This window comes from Natrix helvetica, assembly GCF_964273705.1.
Source record: "Natrix helvetica genome assembly, chromosome: 1".
Taxonomy (NCBI): domain Eukaryota; kingdom Metazoa; phylum Chordata; class Lepidosauria; order Squamata; family Natricidae; genus Natrix; species Natrix helvetica.
The window spans coordinates 10,852,101-10,879,839 of NC_138548.1; the positions used below are offsets into that span (position 1 = coordinate 10,852,101).

The 27,739-nt window shown below is 44.7% G+C and overlaps 1 protein-coding gene across 6 annotated transcripts in view; it reads right to left on the reverse strand.

The window, feature by feature from the left end:
- Positions 1 to 7,035: 7,035 nt before the first annotated feature.
- The window catches only part of SBNO2 (strawberry notch homolog 2), a 146,234-nt gene continuing 125,530 nt past the window's right edge, over positions 7,036 to 27,739 (reverse strand). For 4 of the 6 annotated variants that reach the window (XM_081958072.1, XM_081958071.1, XM_081958074.1 and 1 more), the window contains exons 22-32: positions 27,617 to 27,729; positions 25,186 to 25,257; positions 24,579 to 24,687; positions 23,018 to 23,092; positions 19,685 to 19,828; positions 15,978 to 16,072; positions 14,602 to 14,694; positions 12,476 to 12,607; positions 12,300 to 12,376; positions 10,255 to 10,445; positions 7,036 to 8,400 (exon numbers count right to left, since the gene is read on the reverse strand). In XM_081958072.1, the coding sequence (XP_081814198.1) occupies positions 7,811 to 8,400; positions 10,255 to 10,445; positions 12,300 to 12,376; positions 12,476 to 12,607; positions 14,602 to 14,694; positions 15,978 to 16,072; positions 19,685 to 19,828; positions 23,018 to 23,092; positions 24,579 to 24,687; positions 25,186 to 25,257; positions 27,617 to 27,729 (1,691 nt within the window). In that variant the 3' untranslated portion in view covers positions 7,036 to 7,810. The remainder of the gene's footprint in view (positions 8,401 to 10,254; positions 10,446 to 12,299; positions 12,377 to 12,475; positions 12,608 to 14,601; positions 14,695 to 15,977; positions 16,073 to 19,684; positions 19,829 to 23,017; positions 23,093 to 24,578; positions 24,688 to 25,185; positions 25,258 to 27,616; positions 27,730 to 27,739) is intronic. The other 2 variants (XM_081958075.1, XM_081958076.1) reach the window with 1 other exon arrangement.

Consider the following 27,739-nt stretch of genomic DNA (forward strand, 5'->3'; position numbering starts at 1 on the left):
ACAGCTAACTTTCAGGCTTAAGCTGGGACTAAGTCTCACCGTCTTCCAGTTTCTAGCCTGGTGCCTTAAACACTAGAACAAACGAGCTCTCTATTTATTGAAGCTTTACTTTTAGCATTGCTAGGAGCTGCAATTTGGCAGCGGTCAAGAGTGTCCCAGTTCAGCTCCAGCTAATGTGTGTTGCCTTGGGGTGCCCCCTGATTTCTCTGTGGCAGGCATTATGCAACTGAGCCAACAAGAAATGCGATGCCAAGACCAGAGGAGAACTTAATTCAGATCCGTCTCCTGCCCTTTGACTCGAGTGAGGGCTCAAGGGGAGGAATGCTTTCATGTAAACCATTAAGTGAAGTTTTAAGAACGCCTTGACAAGTAAACAATCCAACATTTAAGGGAAGATTTACTTTGGCAGAGAAGGAGCAAAATACAGGTGAAACTCGAAGCATTTCATTTGGAAATCAAGGACCCAGAGTGTGGAGGAAGAATGGAGAGGCCAATCAAGCACAGTAATTCCACGGTCATTGAACCAGGTTTTGGTGCTTTTGGCAAAAGTTGCTCTCATCAGAAATGAGGACTTTGGACCAAGAAGCAACAGGACTTTGGACCACTGTGCTTCATTAAGACCAGGGTCAATGCAGCCGTCTACCAGGAGGTTTTGGAGCACTTCATGCTTCCTTCCACAAACGAGCTTTATGGGGATGCTGACTTCATTTTCCAGCTGCCCACACTGCCAAAAGCACCAAAACCTGGTTCAATGACTGTGGGATTACTGTGCTTGATTGGCCTCTCCATTCTTCCTGAACCTCATAGAGAATCTATGGGGCATTGCCAAGAGAAAGATGAGAGACATGAGACCGAACAATGCAGAAGAGCTGAAGGCCGCTATTGAAGCATCCTGGTCTTCCATAACACCTCAGCAGTGCCACAGGCTGATAGCTTCCATGCCACGCCACATTGAGGCAGTTAATTGCTGCAAAAGGGGCCCAAACCAAGTACTGAGTACATATGCATGCTTATGCTTTTCAGGGTTCCGATATTGTTCTATGTACAATCCTTGTTTTATTAATTGCATGTAATATTCTAATTTTCTGAGATGGTGGATTTGGGGTTTTCATGAGTTGTAAGCCATAATCATCACAATTATTGCAAATCACGGCTTGAACTATCTTGCTTTGCATGGAATGAGTCTTATCTCATACATTAGTTTCACCTTTTAAGTTGCATTACTGAAATAAATGGACTTTTGCACGATATTCTAATTTTTCGAGTTTCACCTGTAAGTAGGAACTAAGTCCCAAGGTGGGGATTTCCTAGCACGAAAGCAAAGAAGTTTAACAGTTGTAAGTCGAGGACTACCTTTGCCGCGGAGGAAAAGAATCCGTTGAGCTCTTGGCATGACCAACATTCTGACTGTTCTATTTGTGTGTTCAAGGAAGGTCTTCCATGTCTGAACGCAGGCCTGCAGAAAACTGCACGTCATAGAACCGTGATGGCACACGGTGGCATGGAAGCCATTAGCTCCAATGTGCATGCTGGCTAGCTGAATTTCAGCCATCTGGAGGGCTGGGGAAGGCCGTTTTCGCTCTCCAGGCTTTCCTGAAGCCTGGGGAGGGTGAAAACAGCCTCCCCCGGAGGAAATACCAAGCTCATCTTGGGGTGAGCAGTGTGGCACGTGGGGGGGGGGTTGTGTGCACATGCGCATGTGGGGGGCACTTTGCATTATGCGAGCTCACATTTTTGGCCCCCAACAACAAAAAGCCGTCACTGTCATAGAACATAGAACTATAGGGCTGGAAGGGACCTTGGAGGTCTTCTAGTCCAACTCCCTGACTGGGTTATATACCAACCCAGTCAAAGTAGTTGCCCAGTGTATTTTTGAAAACCTCCAGGGAAGAAGCACCCACAAGTCCAGAAGGAAAATTATTCCATGGATTAATTGTTCTCACTGTCGGGGCATTTCTCCTTAATTCTAGGTTGGATCTCTCTTTAACAGCTTCCTCCCCTTCCTTCCATCTACCTACCTTTCTCCACATTCTTTCTCCTTCCTTCTTTCTTCTCTTCCTCTCCTTTCCCTCCCTCCCAATCCTTTTCTCCTTCCTACCTCCTCCCCTCTTGTTCTTCCTTCAATCTACCTATATTTCTCACTTTCATTCTTGCCTTTCTCTTTGCCTCCTTTCTCTCCCCCACCTCACTCCTCTTCCAATCCCTTTTTCTCCTCCTCCTTCCTTTCTATCCTCCCTCCCTATCCTTCCTTCCATCTACCTACCTACCTTTCTCACCTTTCCCTCCCTCCCTCATTCCTCTTCCTATCCTCCCTCCCTATCCTTCCTTCTATCTACCTACCTTCCTTTCTCCTCATTCTTTCTTCCTTTCTTGTCTTTCTCTTCTCTTCCTCTCATTTTCCTCCCTCCCTCATTCCTCTTCCAATCCTTTTCTCCTCCTTCCTTCCTTCCTACTATCCTCCCTCCCTCCCTCTCATCTACCTACCTCCCTTTCTTCTCATTCTTCATTTTCCTTACCTTCTCTTGTTCTCTTTTCTCTCCCTCCCTCACACCTCTTCCAACCCCTTTTTCTCCTTCCTCCCTCCTTCCCACCTATCCTTCCTTTCTCCCTCCTCCCTCTCTCCCTATTCTTCCTCCCTCCCTCCCTGCCATCCCCCCCCACGTACATACACAAATCCTTCATTTCTTCAACTGAAATGCCAATATTTTAATCCTTCTGATGCAAGTACAAAATCCTGAAATCATTAGTCAAAAGGCACATTGTTCAACAGCGAAAAAGGAAAGAATCCTCCCCCACTCTTTACATATATACATTTTTTTTCAATTCATTATAAATATGCATAGGAATAAAACAAATCCAGGAGTCATCGAAATCGGTTAAAAAGTGCCACGGGGTGGTAGGAAGAAAAAGGGTGGTTTTTTTCCCCATTTACAAAATACAATCAATAGAACAAACAACGTAATAATTTAATCAAAAAGTAGCTATGACATCATCTTTTCCCCCCCCTTTCTGACAAAAAATCGAGACAGGCCATTTGGGGAGGGGTTGGTTGGATGTCCTCTGTGGGGGGCCTCCTTGGCTTTATTAGCCCACCTTTCCGAGAAAGCAAGAAGAAAAATTGCGTATTTTTTTCTTCTCAGCTGAATGTGAAACAGCCACCTGGCAATCTGAAGATCATGGATAAAGAGGACAGGAGGCACTCAAAACATCTTAAAATCTTTCCTGAGTCGTAAGGCTTTTTAAAAGTTCACTTGCTGCTCGTGGGCCAGCACACCTCCAATCGAAATAACTGGGTTTATTAGGGCTATTACATTTTTTAAAAAGGGACGCTGTGGCTCGGTGGCTAAGACGCTGAGCTTGTCGATCAGAAAGGTCGGCAGTTCGAATCCCTAGCGCCGCCTAACGGAGTGAGCTCCTGTTACTTGTCCCAGCTTCTGCCAACCTAGCAGTTCAAAAGCACGTAAACAATGCAAGTAGAAAAATAGGGACCACCTTTGGTGGGAAGGGAACAGCGTTCCGTGCGCCTTTGGCGTTTAGTCATGCTGGCCACATGACCACGGAGACGTCTTCGGATAGCGCTGGCTCTTCGGCTTTGAAACGGAGATGAGCACCGCCCCCTAGAGTCAGGAACCACTAGCACATATGTACGAGGGGAACCTTTACCTTACATTTTTAAAACTTACTGGTGGTGGGTCAGGTGCTTAGTTCAGGGATTTCAAATCCGGATGGACCCTCTGTACCTATTTTGCATAGTTTTCTGATTTTTTTTTTGCACCCATCACCCTGTTCTTTCCAATCGTTATTTTCAAGGGGAAATTAAGTCATAAGGACCAAAAATTTAAGAAGGTAAAAGATCTAAAGCAGTGATTCTTAAGTTTAGCAAGTTTAAAACACGTGGAGATTTCAGCTCCCAGAATTCCCCAGCCGCGGCGATGCTTAAATAAAACTGATTTAAACAGTTGTGGGTTAAGGGCAAGAGAAGCAGGGGGTTGGACTAGAAGACCTCCAAGGTCCCTTCCAACTCTTGTTAAACTGTTAAAAAATATATTCCTAATTTTTGGTTCTTGGCTATTTAGAATTTGTGTCCCTCACACAGTTGTACCGGCAACGTGTGGTTGGGATACAGGGTGTGCATGCGTGTGTGTGTAAACTGCACAAAAGTGTCCGGCTTCATGGGAAGAAACTCGGAGTTTACTCTTGTACTCATTTGATAACTGCCATGCTAGATAGTTTAAAACCAGGAGTCTCCAGCTCCCAGAATTCCCAACGTTGAAGTCCGCCAGGCTTAAACTGGCCAAGGTTGGAGACCCCTGGTTTAAAAGGTTTAACAAGTTTTTAAAGAAGGTACAAAAGAGCTGAATGGCAGGAATTATCCAAGAAAATCAAGATGCCTTTCCTATACAAGGAATCCTTTTTTTAAGATAAAAGAATTGAAATTTATCTGGACGACACCGACTAGGCCGAGGCCCAGCCGAATGCCTGCTGAAATGCAATGTTAGAGCCCTCCCACCCACTGATACAGGTAGTCCTTGGCTTACGACCGTTCGCTGGGCGACCATTCAAAGTCAGGATGGTACTATTTGGCAGTTACTTATGACTCGGATCTGAAGATCCGACGGTCGCCCCCCCTGCAGTCACGCGAGCGGATTTCATTCGCATTGGAGGCCATTTGCAGTCTCGCGATCACATGACCGTGTTTTGCTGAGGGGAAACTAGGCAAAATTAGGCCCCCAGATCATCATTGGTTCGCTTTATGACCGCGACGCTCGCTTAATGACCACGGTGGCTGCTTTAGGACTGTTGCATTCACTTAATGACCACTGGGCAAAAAAAAAGCTCGTAAAATCAGGTTGTTCCCATGACTGACCCATTTTAACGGCTGACACGAATGACAACCAGGACGGGCAAGCTGGCCCTGTGGTCGTAAGTCGAAGACTACCTGGAGTGAAATGTATGAAAACCATGTTCCTTCTGGGGCAGATTTTCCAAATCTTGGAACCCTTTGCATTGCAAAGAAGAGTTTGGGATGATATCCAATAATTTAGGAAATTTGCACAAAGCTTTAATGCCAAGGATGGAAGAGAATTTGGTCTAGCAGCAGCTGTGAGTCAAAAAAAGGAAAATATTTGCAGCAGAAACAGACAAAGGAGTCCTTAAGATTTTTAGCACAGCCTGCCAGCTGTGTTGAGAAGCGTCTCACCTTCCCGCCCGGTGTTTCATTTTTTTTTGCTGTGGTAGTCCCCGCACATCTGGGGAAGGGAAGGGCACCATCCCAGAGCAGAGGTGGGCAATTACGGCACGTTTACGCCTTGTGGACTTCAACTCCCAGAATTCCTGAGCCAGCCATGTCTCCCAGGGCGTCATGTGATCAATGCTGACTCGGGAATTCTGGGAGGTGAAGTCCACAGGACGTAGAGTGGAGGTGGTTACACACTCCTAGACTAGAGTCACAGCAGGAAAGACACACAGAAGAACCAGCATGGAATAATCTTAGTTGCATGCAAAAAACAACCCCTCCAACATTGGGTATGTGCAATCAAGATTTTTTGGTCCCAGGAGGCTTCAGGGAGGCCTGCTAGGCCCAAAATAGGGCACGGGGGGGGGGGGATAGCGCATATGCGTGGGGCGGGAGTCATGTGGGTGTCTCAAGCACATGCGCAGGGGGCAGTGTGTGTTTGTGTTGTGCACACATTGCACTACGGGTGTGGGCACATAGGCGCACGCTTTCGGCAGGCGAGGACGAAAAGGTTAGCCATCGCTGGTAAAGGGACATAAGCCATCTCTTTGGAGAGAGCAACTTTTGCAATGTTAATACCCTGAATTTTTGAAATGGGGAGGAAGCTGGCTTAGCCGTAAAGCTAACCAGGTTATCCTAAGCTGCTCACACACCCCGCCAACCGATTTTCCTGCCTTCATAAGATGAGGCTGAAGCCAGGAGATTCGGCCTGACCTCTTGAGCAACGCAAGCAAAGGCAGGTAAACTAGAAAGGGTGGAAGCGAAGTGTGGGAGATGAAGCATCTGAGTGCCTTCAAAGGCCATTCATTTCTCACAAGCAAGAAAACTCAGGGGTTTTCCTAAATCTTACCAGGGCAGGGAAAAGGGTCGAGAGAGTCCTGGACTTAGAGCCACGATTGAGCCTAAAATTCCCATTGCTAAAGCAAAGCAGCGGATGGGCGAGTTTTGCTCCTATTTTACAACTTTTCTTGCCACCGTTGTTAAGTGAATCGCTGCGGTTGTTAAATTAGCAACCCGGAAGCACACAGTGAAAGCGTGCATGGCTTGGAAAATACGGGCCCGAATCCCAAACGCGTGACTGGTAAACGAATGGTCGTAGGATCGAGGACCCCCCTGTAGCTGAGAATCTACTGCAAATCTGTGCAACATTTTTCCATTTGTGCAAAAAAAAAATATTGTAATCAAAGGAAGGACTTTGAGAAAGCTTCCCCCCCCCCCCCCGGCCTTTGGACTGTCACTTGATTTCTTTTGACAAGTCAGGTAGAAGGGATACAGGTAGTCCTCGGCTTATGACCACAGCTGAGCCCCAAACTTCTGCTGCTAAACGAAACATACGCTAAGTGACTTTGCGACTCCTTTTGCAACTTTTCTTGCACACAGTTGTTAAATGAATTGAAGTAGTTTCTTCAATGAGTCAAACTGGGCTTAAAGTGAATCTGAGTCCCCTCCTCCCACCCCCCCCGATTGGGCTTGTCAGAAGGTCGCAAAAGGAGAGATCCTGTAGCTCCAGGACTCTGCAACCGTCATAAATAGGAGTCAAGGGCCACAGGTCTGAATTTTGATCACAGGACCGTGGGGCTGCTATAACGGTCGTAAGTGTGAAAAACGGTGCTAAGTCACTTTTTACAGTGCTGTTGTAACTTGGGATGGTCAATAAAAGAACTGTTGTAAGTCAAGGACTACCTGTGGGCATCTATGTCTGAATATATATATATATATATATATATATATATATATATATATATATATATGTAGGTAGGTAGGTAGGTAGGTAGGTAGGTAGGTAGGTAGGTAGGTAGGTGATAGATAGATAGATAGATAGATGATAGATAGATAGATAGATAGATAGATAGATAGATAGATAGATAGATAGATAGATAGATAGATAGATAGATAAAAATAGGAGTTCCAGGTGTGGTTATAGAAGAAGAAACAGACGTTGTGATCTCTGGGACTTAAAATATATGGCTCACTTAGCTTTCATTAGTCTCTGCTAACATCAGGTTAGAGGTGGGAGGCGGTTGAATGGGCCTATCACATGCGCAATTGTCAAATCGGTTAATGGTGTATAAAGGCAGATATCTCTTTAATGGGAGTTTTTACACTCTGGCGATGTTAGCAGAGGCTAATGAAAGCTAAGCGAGCAATACAAACGTTCTATGATTCTCACTTTCCAAAGTCAGTAGATTTTTTTGTTTGTTTGTTGGGTAGCCCAGCCTGGTACTTAGAAGCAACAGGCGGATAAGGAAGCCGGCACGTAGCCGTTTTTCTAAAGTGCCCGATTCCCCTGGTATTTCAGCATTATTGCCCTTCCCCCCCCCTTCCTTTTCTCCTCTCCCACAACCCCTCTTTGTACATATCTCTCTGTACATACATATAAAAAAATTAGTACAGGCTTGACTGTATATTATATATAAATAAACTTTGCTTCTGTTAAGTAGAGTTCTCTGCGCCAAGCTCTCCCCCCCTTTTTTTGAAGTGGTCCGTTCCAACCCAGGATTAAAAACAAACACCCCCTCCCACGCATGGTGTAAAGAAGGGGCCCCCTCTCTTCTCCCCTCCCACCACCCCAACTCAGCTGGCATCGTAGAGGTCGGAGAGGGGTCCGCTGAACTGGATGACGCTCTGGCGCTCCTGCTCGCTGTTCTCGCCCACCAAACCGTTGGGGTTCAGCATCATCTCCTCCAAGAGTTCCCGGAAGTTCAGGCTGGCCGGGGAGAAACTGTCTGCCAGGGGGACGGCTGGCGTCGGGGGCAAGGGTTCGTGCTGGGAAGAGCCGCTGAGCGCCAGGCTGCCCACCAATACTGCGCTGCTGTCGTAGGGCGCGTGGAAGTTGAACTGGGAGGGGGCAGGGGGAAGTGGAGCGTTCCGCGGAGGAGGTGGCGGAGATGGGTGCGTCCAGAGGTCAGGAAAGCCTTCCCCGGGTGGGCTGTTGGTCAGATCCCAGACCTCGTCCTGCAGCAAGGAAGTGTGCTGGGCAGAGAGAAATCCTGCAGGCTGGCCGAGGTCCAGCGGTGGGACGAGCTGCGGGTAGGGCTGGCTGGGCCTCACGGGGGCCAACATGGCTTGAAGCTGTTTCTGCTTCTGCTTCTGTTTGACATTCTCGTCCATCTGCTTCAACTCCTTCAACACCTGATGGACGCAATTTTCCGGTATCTTGATCCCTGCAGAAGGGATAAAATGTACCGAGTCAACTTCTCGGCAGGAGGCAACACGCTCAAACACCACCCACCCTCCTCCCGGTTACACAGAAAGGACGGGAAGGAAGTCGGTCAGTGAGGAATGAAAGATTAGAGAACTGGTGAATAGACCGGTTCCTAGTTGAGAGTGGGCAGGAAATCGTTCACAGATGCCCCAGGTGGCTGCTCCTCACTAGGGAAACACAAAAGGTTATTCAATTTATCTAATATTTGTTGTAATGGGAAGATTGGAGGACACTTTTTTATATACTTACCATATTTTTCAGAGTATAAGACGCACCTTTCCCACCCAAAAAAGAGCATGGACGTGTTGGTGAGTCTTATACACCGAATACAGCCATTTTTGGCCTCCTGAAGCCTCGTCCCTGCATTCCATTTTTGCAAAAAATGGGTCGTTTTTTGCAAAAACGGAGGCTTTTCTGCCTTCCCTCAGCCCCCAGAAGCATTGTGCAGGCTTCAGCAGGGCTGGGGGAAGGCAAAAATGCCCCCGTTTTTTGAGAAACAGCCTGTTCTCTGCCCATTTTTCACAAAAACGGGGACGTTTTTGCCCTCCCCCAGCCCTGCTGAAGCCTGCACAATGCTTCTGGGGGTGGGGGAGAACAAACACTTTTTTTCCTTACTTGCCTCTTCTAAATCTTGGTGCGTCTTGTAGTCTGAAAAATACGGTACTTCCTTTAATCTTTAACATGTTCTTTTTCGTGCACTTTTTATTCTTTCTTACTATTCTTTCTCCTTTAGGTATATCTTGTATTAGTTTCTTTTACGGGTAGTCCTCAGCTTACTGATGCTAAGTGACACCTTTGTTAAATGAGCTTTGCTCCGTTTTACAACCTTTCTTATCACAGTTATTAACTGAATAGCACTGCAGTTGTTAGGTTAGTCACAGGGTTGCTAAGTGAATTTAGCTTCCCCGTAGACTTTGCTTGTCAGAAGGTCACAAAGGTGATCACATGAACCCGGGACACTGCAATCGTCGTAAATATGAGTCAGTTGCCAAGCGCCTGAATTTTGATCATATGACCACAGGGGTCATAAGTGTGAAAAATTGTCATAAGTCACTTTTTTCAGTGCCCTTGAAACTTCCAGCAGTCACTAAATGAACCGTTGGTAAGGCAAGGATCACCTGTACTGCAATCAAAATCTATGCATCTGTGTGTGGATGTATGTATGTTCCGGCATAACTCCTGGAAGGCCTCAACCAAGTTCAATCAAACTTGGTACACAGATGACTTACTCTCTGGAGACAAGTACTGTTGGGGTAACACCCCTCGGTGTGTGTGTTAAGATGCAGCCTACTGTGCCTTTAAATGGCTTCTACCATACTGCCGTAAATGGCTTCTACTGTACAGCACAGTGGAGTTGCCACAGTAACAGCTTCACAGTACTCCACAAGGGGGCTCCCTCTGGTAAGGGAGAAAATCCAACATTAGAAATTACGTTTGGTCCGGACATTTTCCCCCCTATAAATAAATATCCGGGCAACGCCAGATTATCGGCTAGTCAATAAAAATTATAACACCCCCCCCCACTCCAAAAAAAGGCCACCTTTATGTTCCTAAGGCATAGATCCTTTGAACGCTCTGGCCCAGCTGAGTGGCTGGCTATGAGTTGAGCTCAAGCTTTTTGTTGTTTGCTGTTTTTACTGTTAATTGGCTGCTCTCTTTTCCATCCCTTTCTCTCCATCCCCAGCGTCTCTCTCAACCAGGTTTCCATGGCCTTAGGAGCCACTTCCAAATCTGGCAATTGATTGTCAGGACCTGGGATTGAGGCGACTCCACCCTTTGCCCCAGGAGAACAGCATGAGTTGAGGCCACTCACCCACTTGCTTCTTCTTCTCTTTGGTCTTGAGGCGGACGATCTGCAGGTAGCTGGTGTTGGTGACATTAGCCATGATGTTAGCGATTTTGGTCCAGACGCGCAAGAGAGCCCCGCAGAGCATGTAATAGTGGCGTAAACGCGTGCCTTGGAAACATTCCTTTCTCTCCTGGACAACCTTGCAGTTCCTGTTCCTGGGGTGGGGGTGGGGATTGTTAATGGGGAAGGTTGCGGGAAGGGGGGGGAAGGAAACACAAGAAAGAAAACACAGTCAGGTGCAAAAGTTCATGTCCACAGGTGAATCTTCGATTCAACTGATTTATTGCTGTAGCCTTCGCAGAAGAATCTTCCCCACTAACAGTTGGCACCTGCTTAGAGTTAAGAGCCAACAGCACTCAAGGAGGGGCTGGACTTTGTTCGTTTCTGGCTATGCAGGGATTCTGGGCTGATCCCTCTTTTCACACCGCCTCCCTCATCGTGCTGCTAGCCTGCATGGTTGGCTGCATGAAAAAAGACACTGCTTTCTTCTTGCTCTTCTTCCCTTCTGTTGTGGCCTGTCGGACGCCGGTACCTCCAGCAACTGAATCAGATGAGGAGGATTCAGGGTCAGCATCAAGGCAACCTGAGAGCTCCAAGGGGGAAGAGGGAATGGAGCTGGCAGACAGAGAGACAGATCCTGGGTTGCCCATCAGCCCTCAGATGGAGAGTCAACAGCCCCCAGGTCTGGAGGTGGCTGATGAGGAAGAAGAGGAACAGCTGGGTCCAATGCCTGACGCGCGGATGTGCAGAAGGCAGAGGAGAGGAGAGCAGTGGAAATCTATGGGCTGGTCCTTGGGGCCAAAGAGCCACCGCTGCTAGCAAAGCCCCACCCTAACTCTGGGGATAAAAGGAGGGGGTGGAGATGAATAGATGTGGCAGATAACTATTCATCTTCCGGCTGGATTTGTTAGCCTGCTGTGAGAGAGAGACTTTTTTGCCAGGATACTCCTAATAAAGGAATCGGTGATTAAGTACAGAAGGTTTGTCGTGGTTGGGGAGCTGGGACAGAACACCTTCCTTCACCTCCTGAGCTCACCTCCAGATCTTTGCAAGGTAAGAGAGTGGTTGTGAGGGGCAGAGGAGGCTGAAGTGGCTGTGGGGATACCAAGGAGTCGGAAGTGGCTGTTGGGGGGGGGGGGGGAGGCCTTGGGAAGTCCAAGCACGCCTCCTCAAGGCACCCCATGGACACTTAACAATCCATGTGTTCGGTTAACGAATGCATTGGGGAGAGAAGGGATACAGGGCAGTCATTAATGACGTGGCTCATTTAACATCTTGACTTCCAACAATAATGGGCAGGCCCCGTTGCTGTCATAACATGAGGATTTCCTGTACATGCTAGTTGCCAAGCAGCCTATTTTGTCAAAGTGTGCACAGTGTGACTACTATTTCAAGACAACCCAGGAGCAAAATACAGTACACAGAGGTTTGTCTTTCAAACAGTGGTTTACAGTATATACAGGACATGTATACATACATACACGTGTCCGGCAAATACTAGGCAATCAATCAATCTTCAACTCTACACGGAGAACTACAATGGAGAGAGGTACACGAGGAGACAGATACAGGAGGAGAGAGATACAGGAAGAGAGAGAGACGGCCTCCCTTATATATACAGCTTCTTAAAGTGGCAGTAACCCTGCTGACCCGACCTCATGTCATCATCTCCGTTTACAGACTTATAGCAGCTATCAAATCGTCATTACCCCAACATATTTTGGTCATTACAGCAGGGACACGGTGACGGTTGAAATCATTTTTTTTTCAGCACTGTTGTAATTTTGAATTAATTAATTAACTAACTAGCTAATTAAATTAATAAAGGGTCGGACATCGAGGGCTGTCTGTAAACATTATAACTCTATCAACATCGCCATCAGAAGGGCGTTCACCCTGGCCTAATAATCTGGCAACCTATGGGCATCTTCTTCATTGTCTAAGAAACTAAGAAGCCTCTTGTTTTCTCAAGGTTTCTGTCTTCGGAGCAACCCTCGAAGGTGACTTACCATACGGCGTGGTTGCAGTGCTTCAGGGAGAATTCGTAACTGCTCTTCCAGTGGGGCTCAGCATCCGCTGGTGACACCTGCAGGGAAGACCAGCGAGAAGGAACCATCAAGGAATGGTGGAGGAGAAAAAAATGGATCTGCGGTCAGAACTGCCACGGCTGCAGACTGGGCCTTACCGGCTGGTACTTTCTGAAAAGGCTGTCCATGGTCTCCAGCTGGCTCTGCTTCCCAATGTTGGGCTTGTAGAGGGTGAAGTATTTCCCACGGGTCTGTTCGGCTAGGAGGCTAATATATTTGTTGCTTCGAACCTGCAGGGGGCAGAGTGCTCGTAGTTAGTTTAGGGAGTGGGGGAGAGAGAGTGGTGCTCCCCAACACTAGGTACTGCAGATTAGGAACCTGGAGTCACAGGTGGGCGAATGAGCTCAATGCACGGACGATGAGGTCCTTAAAAAGGTGGCAATGATCAGGTAAATCTCAAGACCTTAAATCAGGCAAGTCTCAAGACACATCAAAAACGACATCAAAAAAGCACAAGAAAGAATGTTTTTTTCTGCACTAACTCAGGAAGCTCAAACTGCCCAAGGAGCTGCTGATTCAGTTCTACATAGGAATTATGGAGTCTGTCAATTGCACCTCCATAACTGTCTGGTTTGGCTCTGCAACCCAACAAGACAGACATGGACTTCAGAGGATAATCAGAGCTGCAAAAAAAACGGGCCCGTTTTTTTGTCATTTTTTTTTGCATGCATAGCCTTATAGAGTGGTGCTGGGGGATGGGAGCAAAAAACGGCCCATTTTGTGCTCATTTCTGCCCTCCCCATCCCCCAGGAGCTCTCTGGAAGCCTCCTAAAGGCTCTGCATGGCCATTTTGGTGATGGGGTGGAGTTTCGGGAGGCAAAAAATGCTGTATTCAATGTATAAGACGCACCCAGATTTTCAGCCTCTTTTTTGAGGGAAAAGGGTGCGTCTTATACTCTGAAAAATACGGTAGCTACCAACCTGCCCTCCATTGAGGACCTGTACACTGCACGAGTCAAAAAGAGGGCTGTGAAAATATCTACACACCCCTCGCATCCTGGACATAAATTGTTTCAACTTATACCCTCTAAATGATGCTATAGACAGCACTGCACACCAGAACAACTAGACATAAGGACAGGTTTTTTTCCCGAATGCCATCACCCTGCTTAACAACTAATTTCCACAACGCTGTCAAATAATTTACTAAGAATGTATTACTATTATTCTTCTCTCCCTTCCTAGTATCTCTCTCTTCCCACTTATGACTATAACCATGTTGCTTGTATCTTTCAATTTATGTTGTTTTTATTTGTTTCCTAGTATGATTTGATAGCTTATTACTAAACTTGACTATCACTAAGTGTTGAATCTTTTTATTCTTAATGAATGTATTTTATTCTCCTTATGTACACTGAGAGCTTATGCACCAAAGACAAATTCCTTGTGTGTCCAATCACACTTGGCCAATAAACTATTCTATTCTGTTCTATTCTAATTCTAATTCTATTCCAATTCTAATTCCATTCTTATTCAATTCCATTCCTATTCCTATTCTATTTCTATTCTTTTCTATTCTAATTCTATTCTAATTCTATCTCATTCCATTCTATTCTATTTCGTTCCGTTCCATTCCATTCTTATTCTTATTCTGTTCTATTCTATACTGTAACAGCTAGCAAGCCTGAAGCAGAATCACCACACAATCCAAAGTGGCTTGAGCAGAGAGTATATAGTAGAATCTCTAGCTAAAGTAGAGGGAGGTGTTAAGAGGGGGTCAAGATTAGAATCCTTGCACTGCAGAAAATGGCATGGGCTTGACCTTCGCCACAATCCCTTAAATCAGTGGTTCTCAACCTGTGGGTCGGGACCCCTTTGGGGGTTGAATGACCCTTTCACAGGGGTCGCCTAAGACATATTTTCGATGGTCTTAGGAACCGAGACACCAATTTTATGGTTGGGGGTCACCACAACATGAGGAACTGTATTAAAGGGTCGCGGCATTGGGAAGGTTGAGAACCACTGCCTTAAATCTTATCTTATCGTTCCCAAGAGATTCTTGTAACAGAGGTGACTAACAATAAAACTTTTTGCTTGAGATTAATGGCTATGGAATGGAATATATGCCAGAATAACCTCCTCCTCCTCAAAGCCCCTGATAGCAGAACAACTAAAAAGGGAAGATATTCACTTCTGATGAAGATCCTTGCCAACCTCTTTTTCCTTGCGGAAAAAAGTATCACCCCAAAATTTTCACCAGTCCATCCCCACCAATTTTTCTTACCTTGTGGGACAGGTAAAACCCATCATTAGGGCCCGTCAGATGAAGGGACTTCTCGTAGGCCTCCTCCCACTTCAACCCTCTGTCCACACTGATCTAAAGACAGGGCAGAAACAAGCAGTTTAGAGTACAGGTCGTTGTTGACACATGAGCATTTGCCTAGCAAAATTAGAACCGCACTTAAAAATAATGACTTATGGCCAGTCATCACACTTATCACCGCGGCAGCATCCCCAGAGTCATATGATCAAAATTAAGCGCTCGGCAACCAGCATGTATTTATAATCGTTGCAGCACCCCACAGGGCCATGTGATCACCAAGAAAGTTTAAAACGGTTATGAGAGATACAGATCATGCGAAAACAGGCAGAAGCCTTCTTCGTTTGAGCTTGGAATACTTTTTGTTATTGTGTTGTGGTCCGTCGGCGGCTTGCGGAGCTGACAGAAGAGTCGGACAGTCAGGAGGTTGGGGAGAAATATGGGCCAGTCCTGAAGTCTGGGGAAGGATCGGATGAGGGCTCTGCGTCGGAGGCAGAGAGGGGGCCAGGGCCATCTGGGAGTTATGTGCTGTTTCCGGAGCCTCTAGAGTTGGACATCAGTGAGGAAGGGGAACAAGAGGAGCCTATTCCCAGTGCATGCATGCACAGATCTGCCAAAAGGGCAGCTAAGACAAAAGGAGTGACTTGGGAGTAAGGCTTGGAGATGACTGGTCCCTCCCATAAAGGTGGATCACAGGCACATCAGCCTTTGCAGGAAGCAACTTTGTTCGTTCTGGTCGGTTTAAATTCTGAAGCTCCATTTTGACTCTGTCCTCCATGTGGCCTTGCAAAGCTAATTGGCAATTAGGTCTTTAGCAGCATTTCAAGGAAGATAAAGGTGGGTGCTTGGTGCTTATCAGCCTTATCCTGAAAGACTGTGGCAGACTTCTGTTGGACTCTTTACAAACTATTTGTGACTCATTACGGGCTGTGAATGAACATAATTCACAGCCGTTGAAATAAAAAGAGGGTGTTTGGGACTAAACGTGTGCTTTGTAATGTATCAGGAAGCCTAGGACAGCACATATTGTGAGTTCAAAATATTTTGTCACTAGCGGCATCTTACTGAAAGTACAGAAGCCTTGCAAGTAGAACAGTCTTTCTCAATCTTAGCAATTCTAAGATGTGTGGACTTCAACTCCCAGAATTCCCCAACCAGCCACACATCTTAGAATTGCTACGGTTGAGAAGCACCAGTGTGGAAGATTGCAGACCCAGTGGCATCTCCAGGCAAAGCTAGGAAAATTCCAGTCTGAGGCTTGTAAGAGGGAGCCAAGTCAGAAGAAACAAAGGTGGTCCATTGCCAAAAAGAGGTTCGTGAACCCTCTTGAGAAGTCTTACCTTGTAAAAGACCACCTGGCCATCCTGTGGGTGACCTGGCGTTAGGAAAACCTCTTTGCTCTCTTCGTAGATTTCATCAATGCCCGGAGCCAAATCTGAGGAATGGAGAAGGTGGTGAGAATGAGGAGGAGGATATCTCAGGTTGGATGAAGCTCAAAAAAACACGCAGATGGAAATCTTTCTTTTCTCTCCCTCCCCTGACATGCGCATGTATGACCATTGTTCCATCTCCCCTTCCATTGCCCAGTCTTGCAGGTGTGTAATGTTGTAGTGTAGGCGGGGCTGCAAATTCAAAAACTGAGTCCACCCCTTTCGCCAAGTAATCTGACTTATGGGACACCACAGAATAGGCAAGGTTCAATCCAATCCAATTCAGAATGGAGCTGGAAGGGACCTTGGAGGTCTTCTAGTCAACCCTATGCTCAAGCAGGAGACCCTATACCATTTCAGACAGGTGACTGTCCAGTCTCTTCTTGAAAACCTCCTGTGATGGAGCACCCACAATCTCTGGAGGCAAACTGTTGCTCTGGTTACTGTGTTTTCCTGAAAATAAAACAGGGTCTTATTTTCTTTTGACCCCCGAAATAAGCACTTGGCCTTATTTTCGGGGAGGTCTTATTATTTTTGAGGTGCAGCAGGAGGCGAGCCTGGTCACCTCGTAGCTGCTGCTGTGTTGCAATATTTTCAGGGAGGGCTTATTTTAACGCATGCACTCAAAAGCCCAATTGGACTTTGTTTTAATCGGGGAAGGTCTTATTTTCGGGGAAACAGGGTATTTGTCCTCACTGTTAAGAAATTTCTCCTTAATTCCAGATTGTTTCTCTCTTTGATTAGTTTCAGTCCCCTGTTTTTTGTCCTGCCCTCAGGTGCTTTGGAGAATAAGTTGACTCCCCTTCTTTTTTGTGGCAGCCCCTCAAATACTGGAATACTGCTATCATGTCACCCCTAGTCCTTCTTTTCTCTAGACTAGCCAAACCCAAATCCTGCAACCGCTCTTCCTAAGTTTTAGTCTCCAGGCCTTTAATGTAGAATTATAATAATTACTAAGTGGGGAAGGGAGCTGACGTAGCGACGATACGGACGTGCGATCTCGGGGCTCCGAGATCGCAGCCGATACTTTTACTGCTGGGTGGTCCATCTGGACCTGAACCATCCCAAAGAGACGGTGACAGGGAAGAGTATGTCTTGCTGATCTCAGAGACATCACAAAGTCCCTGATTGATTCAAGAGAATCTCTTCTAGTCAGCGACAGAAGCACAGCCCCAAGCTGCTGAAATCGGGACAGCTCAGCAACCGGAGGAAAGTGGAAAGAGAAAATGTGTCCATCTGGTGAGGAAATTTTATTTTTACAAAAGAGTCTGCCCAAAAAACATTAAAATCAAATCAAACTTGTAAAGAAAAGAAAAGAAAATAAGCAACGAATTTAAGCTATTTTGGACAGTGTGATCCTTTCTTTATTGTCTTCTATGGATGGGTGTTTTGCAAACACTTTCTACTTTTTAAAGAGAAAGTATTGGCTTTTCTTCTACTACTTTTTTTTTACCTATGGATTAAATTTTTTTTAAATTATTTTCACAATACTGGCTTGGATGGTTTTTTTTCTTTTTATTTTGTTCTATTTAAGAGCCTTGTTTCTTTTAAGCTTGGAATATAAAGAAGATATAAAAGGAATATAAAGACAGCAGTAACATCAGAGGGAAAAGAAGTTACACTGCCACTTGGAGGTTGGAGGCTGAGTTTCGGAAATATTTTTCTCTCTCTTTTCTTTGATCATTTTGACCTTGCACTTCAAAGGTTTTAGCTTGCAAAGAGATAAGATGGGTTGTTTATGTGGGTGCCCTTTAGATGTCTCTTTGGCAGTGAGAGAGAAGTGAAAAACAAAGCTTTGTTTTCCAACTAGAGTGGCAGTGTTTATAAATTGGACAATGACATAATACCAAGAAGAAACCATAACATTACAACAGATTATGTTTGAAATTCAAAAATTATTAGAAACATCAGAGAGAACTGAGAAGAAATTGGAAAATACAGATGGTAATATAGAAAAATGTGATGAAATTGAAGATAGCCAGCTAATGGAAAAAGTGGAGGTTAGAGTCTCAAAAACCCAAGGGAAAAATGAACAAAGAGGCAAGATAACTGTGGATATTGACAGTGATCTGTGCATGGTTGGAAATGGAAAGAATGGAACATGGAAAGGAAAGAGAAATGGAAAGGAGCTCTACCTCAGATTTCAAGTATAGAAGGAGAAAAAAGAGAAGAATTGATGGATTTAAGGAGAGGAACTTTGACAAAAGCACTACTGATAACCAAAGATAAGCTGATTAAAGAAGCTGATGGAGGGTTTCGAGAATTTATAAGACATGCAACAAGCAACAAAGTGTGAAAAGAAGTCCACACAAAGTTGATTAAGGAAATAACCAGAAGATTAATCCCACATAAGGCAAAAGAAATAAGACTGTACTACTGGAAAGACACAGGTTGAGACATGAAAACTATTAACAAAATACTAGCTAAATAGTTAAAATTAGAGCATTATGTTAAAAATGAAGTGATAATGGATATAGCTAGATAGATAATTGATAATGATATAATGTATACATATGTACTGGCTTGACAAGAGAAAATTTGGTATAAATTTTTAAATGGTGACCATGAAAGGAAGTTTAGAAATTTTGTTATGTATGAAAGCCTATAATATTGAAATTGGATTGATCATGGATATAGTTAGATAAATAATTGATAATGATATAATGTATACATATATATTGGTTCGACAAGAGGAAATTTGGTATACATTGTAAATGGTGACCATGAAAGGAAGTTTTGAAACTTAGTTATGTATGAAAGCCTATAACATTGATATTGGATATAAATTGTAAACAGTGATTAGGAAAGGAGGTTTAGAAACTTTGTTATCAAACATAATTAATTTTTATTTAGAACGTTTCACAAAGATAGAATGTTGTTGGATGATATTGAAATTAGACAATGGAATGCCATTATGTGGTTTTGCTTTGAATTTTGGAATATTTGTTATAAAGGGATGTTAAAACAACTATAGCCATATGAAGGATGAGGTATGATGATAGTAATATATATAAATATATTTGATGTGAAATATGTAATTTGATATGGATTATAGGTGATGACTGTGGAAGGAATGCACGCAAGTTTTTTGTAACCAATTGACACACTTTTTATAATTTGTAATGGAATATGTTTTTATGGTGTTTGTTGTGTCTTGTTTGTGTCTATTCAAAAAATTAAAATAATAATAATAAAAAAATAATAATTACTAGGTGCTGGTTTAGAAACCAGGAAACTGTGACTTCTAGTCCCGTTTTAGGCATGAAAGCCCGCTAGGTGACTTTGGGCCAGTCATTCTCTGCAAGGCTGGCAGGTGGGATCATGGGATTTGAAGTCACGCTTCTTTAAGCAGCTAAGGTTGAAAAATGCTGTTTGAAGAAAACTCCCAGTTCTGACACAAAGCCCAAGAAGAATATTTGAAATCTCTATCCCCATGCCCAATATTTTCTGGATATGGAAAATTATTTTTTCTTAATTTCTTGCTCAACTGATCTCCAAAATGGGAAGGAAGGAACAACGCAGACTCTCATAGGTTTGCAATGCATTTCATAATCTCTCTCACCAGAAATACAGAAAGCCTGCGGGTGTTGCCACCTCGGTGTGAGCCTCCTGCTTACCCAGAATCCCCATGTCGTATTTGCCATCTTTCTTGTCCCGCTCGATCAGGTAGTCAAAAGTGTCATTGAAGTACTGGAAGAGCAGGTTCTGTTTGTCAACCTCCAGGCCCAAAATGCGATTTAGGAACTTGGTGATGGAACAGTCTGTGAGGGGGGAAAAAAAAATAAAGAGAGAGAGAGAAAATGACATCATGCATTTCGTTCGTCTTGGACACCAGTTTCCTAACTCGCAAAGATTTATCCAAGGTCCAAGTCGTGTAAATCTCAGGTCTGAGAAGGTTGTCCACATCTCTTAACGTACTCCATGTGTATGTGCATATTCACATAGACTCAAACTCAAGGCCTGCAGGCTGGATTTGGCCCGTGAGGTGCTTAAATCTGGTCCGCAGGGCCGGCCTGCTAGCATCAAAGGACCGGCCTGCGGTGTCTCACTAAGGCCTATTTTTGGCCACCCCAGCCTCTGGCAGCACTCTGCCGGCCAAAAATGGGCCACACAAAGGCCTGGCGCATGGCCTGGTTTTTGGCTGGCAGAGTGGTGCTGGTAGCCGGGGAGGCCAAAAACAGGCTGCAGGGAACCCTCGCAGGGGCCGCTTTGGGCCAGCAGAGTGGTGCAGGAGGCCAAAAATAAGGCGGTGGGGGGCATGCGTGACTGCCCTGCACCCTGTTTTGGCCGTCAGGGTCCTGCAGGAGGCGTCTGTCCTTTCCCCCCCTCCCCACCGCCCCACAGAGCAGAACTACGATGTGCAGAGAAGAGCAACAAAGATGATTAGGGGACTGGAGACTAAAACATATGAAGAACGGTTGCAGGAACTGGGTATGTTTAGCTTAAGAGAAAGAAGGACTAGGGGAGACATGATAGCATTATTCCAATATCTCAGAGGTTGCCACAAAGAAGAGGGAGTCAAACTATTCTCCAAAGCACCTGAGGGTAGAACAAGAAGCAATGGGTGGAAACTAATCAAGGAGAGAAGCAATTTAGAACTGAGGAGGAATTTCCTGACAGTGAGAACAATTAATCAGTGGAACAGCTTGCCTCCAGAAGTTGTGAATGCCCCAACACTGGAAGTCTTTAAGAAGATGTTGGATAGCTATTTGTCTGAAACGGTATAGGGTTTCCTGCCTAGGCAGGGGGTTGGACTAGAAGACCTCCAAGGTCCCTTCCAACTCTACTATTGTATTGTATTATTGTATTGTATTGTATTGTATTGTATTGTATTGTATTGTATTGTATTGTATTGTATTATTGTATTGTATTGTATTGTATTGTATTGATCCGGCCCTCAAAGAAATTCAGTTTGACACCCCCTGATGTAGACTATCTTTAGTGCAAACTAAACTACAGGTAGTCCTCCACTTAGGACCACAATTGAGCCCAAAATTTCCACTGCTGAGCAAGACAGTGGTTCAATGGGTTTTGCTCCATTTTCCTCTGAACCTTTCTTGCCAAAGTTGTTAAGTGAATCACTGCAACTGTTAAGTTAGTAACATGGTTGCAAAGCGAATGTGGCTTCCCTGTTGTCTTTGCTCATCGGAAGATCGCAAAAGGGGGATCACACGACCCTAGGACACTGCGACCGTCATAAATTTGAGTCAGGTGCCAAGGGCCTGAATTTTGATGACGTGACCACGGGGATCCCGCAACGGTCGTAAAGTGTGAAAATGGATCATGAGTCACTTTTTTCAGGGCTGTTTTAAAACGGTCACGAAACGAATGGTTGTAAATCGAGAACTGGCTGTATCGAATGCCTAAGCTAAGAGTAAAGAAATACGAACAAAGGTTTACCCTCCAAATCTGTGATCAACACCGCAATTGAGTTTGCAAGCCTTCTCACTCAAAATCATGCCCACGTTTTGTTTCAAAACATGTGAGAACCAATGTGATGGCAAGGCACAAAGGCAACACAGTCAGAGAACTGGTATGAGTCCCTTTATCGGCTCCAACTTTGCTCCCAATGTTCTGTTACACTCCGACCTGGAGAAAAGCTCTCTCACAAACCTGCAGCAGCCTCTGGCTCCAGTCCAAATGCTGTAAGCCAGGGGTGTCCAAACTTGAGAACTTTAAGACTTGTGGACTTCAACTCCCAGAATTCCCCAGCCAGCATGGCTGGCTGGGGAATTCTGGGAGTTGAAGTCCACAAGTCTTAAAGTTCCCAAGTTTGGACACCCCTGCTGTAAGCAGTCTGACTGCAATCAATCACTCCAGCAGGGCAAGACAATGAGTCCCAGAAGCAAAGAATAATTCCAGCAAGACAAGATAAGCACACCAAAGGAGGGAACGAATTCAAACAATCCGGAAGAATGCCGGGAAGGCAGGCCACAACACTAGATGAATTCGGTGTTTGTTCCCGACAAATGCCCCTCCCAACTGCCTCTCCTTTAAACTCCATCCCCAGGTGTGCCTTGTGAAGGGAATCAGGGCCTTTTACTTCCTTGTAAGCCATTCAACCCACGTTGCTCTCTTGCCTGTGCGCCCTAGGATGAGGAGGGGTTGGCCCTTGGTCTTCATCGGAACCCCCTCTCCCTTGTTCTACCTCTCCCCTGCTCTGCCCAGGCCGACTTTGCCCTTAATTAATTTATTTATTTATTAAACTTCTAGACCGCCCCCTCTCCCCGAAGGGACTCGGGGCGGTGTACAGGTACAAATTAAAAAACCATACACTCGATAATATACATAACTAAAATTGAATTAAATATCCCCTGTACAAATTTATAAAAATTAAAAACTTAAACCTTAAAACCAAACCATAAAATTTAAAAATACAAACTGAGGTGGGAAAGCTGGAATTAGGCCAGGCCGGCTAGCTGAAATAGGTGGGTTTTGAGCTTCTGGCGGAAGGAGCAGAGGTCCGTGGTCGTTCTAATGTCAGGGGGAAGGTCATTCCAGAGGGTCGGGCCCATCACAGAGAAGGCCTTTCCCCTGGGCGTCGCCCGCTGGCACAGCCTAGTGGACGGCACCCGGAGGAGTCCCTCTCTGTGTGAGCGAATCGGCCGAAGGGATGTGTGGGGCAGGATACGATCCCGCAAATAGCTAGGTCCTGTGCCTTCCCCAGTTTCCTCCACAGCCACTCTCCCACTCTGTCAGCTGTTCGTCTTCCATCTCAGAATCAGACTCCAATGGGGGCATGATAACCGAAAGGTCAAGATTTTTTTCCCTACTTATAAGAAAGAGTGTTGAGTTTCCACAAAGAACTGGAGATGATTTATAATCAAACTAAAGTTCATTATAACTTTCCCCTGACTCATACCGCAGGCCGAGAGAAGCAGAGACGAGAACCGCCGTGTAGAACAGAAGATAGGCGAGTAAGCTGAGGGGAAAGGGTGCATGCAGCTTACCTTTCTCCATGGTCATGAAGCCGTATCGCATCTCCTTGCAAGAGATTCCCACGGAGAGGAGGGACTGCTTCATTTCTGAAAAAACCAGAATTTATTTTAACAGATGGACAGCAGGTAATCGAGAAGACGTATTAAATGGTCTTCCCTGCGGATTAACCATAATGCAGCGTTTTAAAAATGCAGCGGCCTCAAAAACCAAGCAAGGGTTTGCAATCAAGTCAGAATCAGAATAGAGCTGGAAGGGACCTTGGAGGTCTTCTAGTCCAGCCCCCTGCTCAGGCAGGAGATCCTATAATCATTCTGAACAAATGGCTGTCCGGTCTTTTCCTGAAAAATCTCCAGTGTTGGATCACCCACAACTTCTGGTTAATTGTCCTCACTGTTAGGAAGTTTCTCCTTAATTGAGGTTGCTTCTTTCCTTGATTAGTTCAATCAATTCAAGAATTCTGCAAGGAAGCATTGGTTTGGGGACATATGCTTGGCTAATCCTCAGAGTTTCTAATTAATCATTTAACCAACGGAATCCTGAATTCTGTCTAGTCCCCAAACTTCACGTACTCGTGTGGCTGAAATGGGAAGATACTTTTTGTGGCTAATCATTACAAGAACCTTTTCTTTTCTTTTCTTTTTGCAATCACAGCTTTTGGGCAGCAGAATATCTTTCTCTACCAACAGAAACAAAATATTTACTTGGCTGCAGGTATTCCAGCAGATCATGGCCTCCAATTGCAAAATCCTCAGATATGGCATGGGATACAGAATACAGGATAACAGTTGGAAAGGACCTTGGAGGTCTTCTAGTCCAACTCCCTGCTCAAGCAGGGGCCCCTGGCCTATTTGACTCCAGATAAGTGGTTATCCAATCACTTCTTAAAAGCCTCCAGTCACGGAGCACCCCACAACTTCTAGAGGCAAGTTGTTCCACTGATTAATTGTTCTTTTTTTTCTTTTGTATTTGTAATTTTTTATTTTATTTTGATTCAAACATCATCTTTCATTAAACGGTATGTCGTCTGGTACAATTATTTTGTGCAAATATTTTATACAATAACAATTACAATTTGCAGCCATATTTATTATTTTATCTATTCTTAACTTAATACTAATACTAATATATACCATGCATAATACTATAGCAATCCTCTTCTTAACTTATTTAATTTTGTTAAAGTATTGTCTCTCTTTTGCTCTTCTGCTTTTTTCCACTTTTCATATTTATTCTCTGACTAGTGATAAAATAATTCCCATGTATTATAATAATCAGATTGTTCCTTCTCTTTAATTTCAAATGTTAGCCTATTCATTTCTACACATTCTAATATTTTCCTGATCACTGATTAATTGTTCTTGGTGTTAGGAAATTTCTCCTAAGTTCCAGGTTAGTTCTCTCCTTGTTAAGTTTCCATTGCAATGATCTCTGAATTCCTTCTCCAAGGTTAAGTTTTGATTAGATGGTGGGAACCATCCAGAAGCTTTATACCTCACATCTTTCATTACAGCCTAAAGATCAGCATGGTCCTTGCCTTTATTAACATTATAATCCATCCCATTCCTTGCTTACCGCTGAAAAAAGCCGCATCCCCTTCTTGATAAATCTCTGGCACGGGGACTTTGCTCTCCATTTGCTGGAAGATGGTGCGCAGGACTTTATCGAGTGCTCTGATTCCATACTGGGGAGAGGCAGAGAAAGGCATCAAAAATCTAGGCCCTACACAGGTAAAGAGCATCCTGGCTAGATGCAACTCGCATTAAGGAAATCAACCCCTTCCCCTGCTCAGCCACTCCAGGTCATAAAATGGGGCAAAACTCAAGTTATCAAAAGCTTGGCTTAGCAACAGAAAATTTGGGCTCAATTGTGGTCGTAATTTGAAGACGACCCGTACTTTGTCGGGTCGTGAGTGAGATGTCTGAAAACAACCAAGCTCAGAGAGCACCAAAGGTTGTACGTTTTAAGGATTAAACTCCTGTCCTCATTTAACCCGAAGAAAATGCAGCACTAGCTGTATTTTCCATCATGTGCATCTGCTTGAAATGTTATCCTTTGAGGACCCCACGCACCAGATGCCGTGAAAAATAAAGGCAAAGGATACGAATCCGTGGCACCTTTTCTAACTAACAGATTTTACCGAAAGGCAGGAGTTTTGGGAGAGCTTCAGACATAACCTCACCTTATTCTCAAAGTTGTATTTGCTGAGGTCCCGGGATTCAGTGGCTCTTCGGTCACCGTGAGTTAAGGCACCCTGTGGTCAAGAGAAGGTCACACATGAAACTGGACACAACAACAACAACAGTCCGTGTTTCGCCGTGGCTTATTCTACGTTTTGCTAACACGATTAAGAGCCCAGCTTGACTTCTACTCTTGGAGTAATCTCCTATCGGGAAAAAACCCAAATCGTTTAAGGGTTAATCTCACTTTTTACCTTGCTGGTTTCTTTCTTGCATAGTTAACTTTTCATGTTAAAGTTTTTAACATTCTAATTGTTTCATGCTGTTGCTTTATGACAGGCATGTCCAAAGTGCGGCCCGGGGGCCAAATGTGGCCCTTTTTCAAATTGCAAGCAGCCCGCAGCCTCTTCTCCCCACTGGAATTATTTGTTTAGTCTTTCATAAAATACCGTATTTTTCGAAGTATAAAGATGCATCTTTTCCCCCTCAAAAAAGAGGCTAAAAATCTGGGTGCATCTTATACACTGAATACAGCATTTTTTGCCTCCCAAAACTCTGTCCCCTTCACCAAAATGGCTGTGCATAGCCTTTAGGAGGTTTTCAGAGTGCTCCTGGGGGCTGTGGAGGGCATAAATGAGCATAAAACGGGCCATTTTTTTGCTCAACTTTGCCCCCCCCCAGCCCCCAGGAGCACTCTAGAAGCCTCTTAAAGGCTATTCATGCCCTTTAAAAAAAAGGCCCATTTTCATGAAAAATGGGCCATTTTTGGGAGAGTGCAAAAACTTTTTTAAAAATTTGCCTCTTCAAAATCTTGGTGCGTTTTATACTCCGAAAAATACGGTAGTTAATTCGCATTTAATGTTAAGGGTTCAAAGAATGTCAGGCTGAATGATCGGCCCCACACATTTTCACCTCACCAAATCTGGTCCTCCTTGCAAAAAGTTTGGACACCCCTGCTTTATGATGTTGTAAGCCACCCAGAATCACTTGCTGGTGAGATAGGCGGTATATAAATTTAAGAAATAAACTAAAATAGTTGTTGTTAATGGACTAGCAATGATAATCAAATGAGAGTTACATGTTTGAAGAGAGTATTTCTTATAAGGTCACCAGCTGGAGGTGGATCGAAAAAAGGGCTTGAATCAGTGGTGAAATTCAATTTTTTCCCCTACCGGTTCTGTGGGAGTGGCTTGGTGGTCATGTGACTGGGTGGGTGTGGCTTGGTGGTCATATGACTGGGCGGGCATGGCTTGGTGGTCATGTGACCGGGTGGGCGTGGCTGCACAACTGATTCACAGGCAATGTAAAAGCAGCTGGGCTTCACACAAAATATCCTCTGCAACAAGCAGGAACTTCACAATCAGGCACAGTGTCACACAGCTGATTGTGGGAACTTAAAAAAAAACTTTTTAAAGCATTTTTTACTACCGGTTCAGGTGAACCAGCCCAAACTGGTAGCATTTAAACCCTGGCTCGCATGTCTCACACCCTGCTCCTGAGCTAAACGGCAAGAGGCCAGGAACCGCATGTCCTTTTGATGTTTCAGACTACAACTCCCACAATGCTTTACTGTGGTGTTTGGAGTTGATGCAACAAAAACCGAACTAGACTTGAAACAGGAAAGCAGCTTGGGAGAGTTTCTCCCTCCCGTTTTCATTTCAGTTGCCCGTCAACTTGGTTTTTAATGCTTTTAATCTCATTTTAATTGGTTGTTACTTGTTTTTTTTTTTTTTGCACTTTTGAACTTCCTGTTACTTTGTTAAGCCACCCAGAATCGCTGAGTTAGTGAGATGGGTGGCATAGAAATTTAATAAATAAATACATTTCCCAGATAAAAAAACTTTTACAAGTCCCCGTGAAGCGGACTGGGCCAACTTGCCGCAGATGATTCCATGTGGGATAACACAAATGCGATCAACATTTCTTCGACAATATTTGCGTTGACAAAAATGGAAATAATGTCTAAGAAACAGTGGCACGTATCGTTTATCAATTGTCCATGGTGAGTTGGCCACGGTGAGTCGGCTGCGGCAAGTTGGCCGTGCCAAGTTGGCTGCAATGAGTTGTCGTAGACCGGGGATTGGCAACCTGCGGTTCTGGACAAGAGCCGCATGTGGCTTTTTCATCCCTCTGCTGCGGCTGCCTGTGGCTCAAAATATGTGTCCCAACCACCAATATGCAACACCTGCGGCACATGATTTATTGAGTTTTTCGATCCCCGGTAGTTTTTGTGGTTCCCGGTCTTTTCTTTTCTGTGGGAAACTGATCCAAATGGCTCTTTGAGTGCTTAAGGTTGCCGACCCCTGTCCTCGACTCCCTATAAAATAGGCTCAATATTATTCTCTCCCAAAGGGAGCGGAGCAGGAGGTGGAAAAAAAGGTGACTTTTCTTAAGGTTTCTGGGCAAGGGGGAAAAAACAAGAGAGTAACTTACAAGGCTTTCTAGGCGCTTCGCCACAATAGACGCAAACCGCCGCTCGCCAGCCAGTTCGGAGATGAGAAAAATGTACTCTGGAGCAGACATCTGGTTGGAACGGTGTGTGCGGCCTGGAAGGAA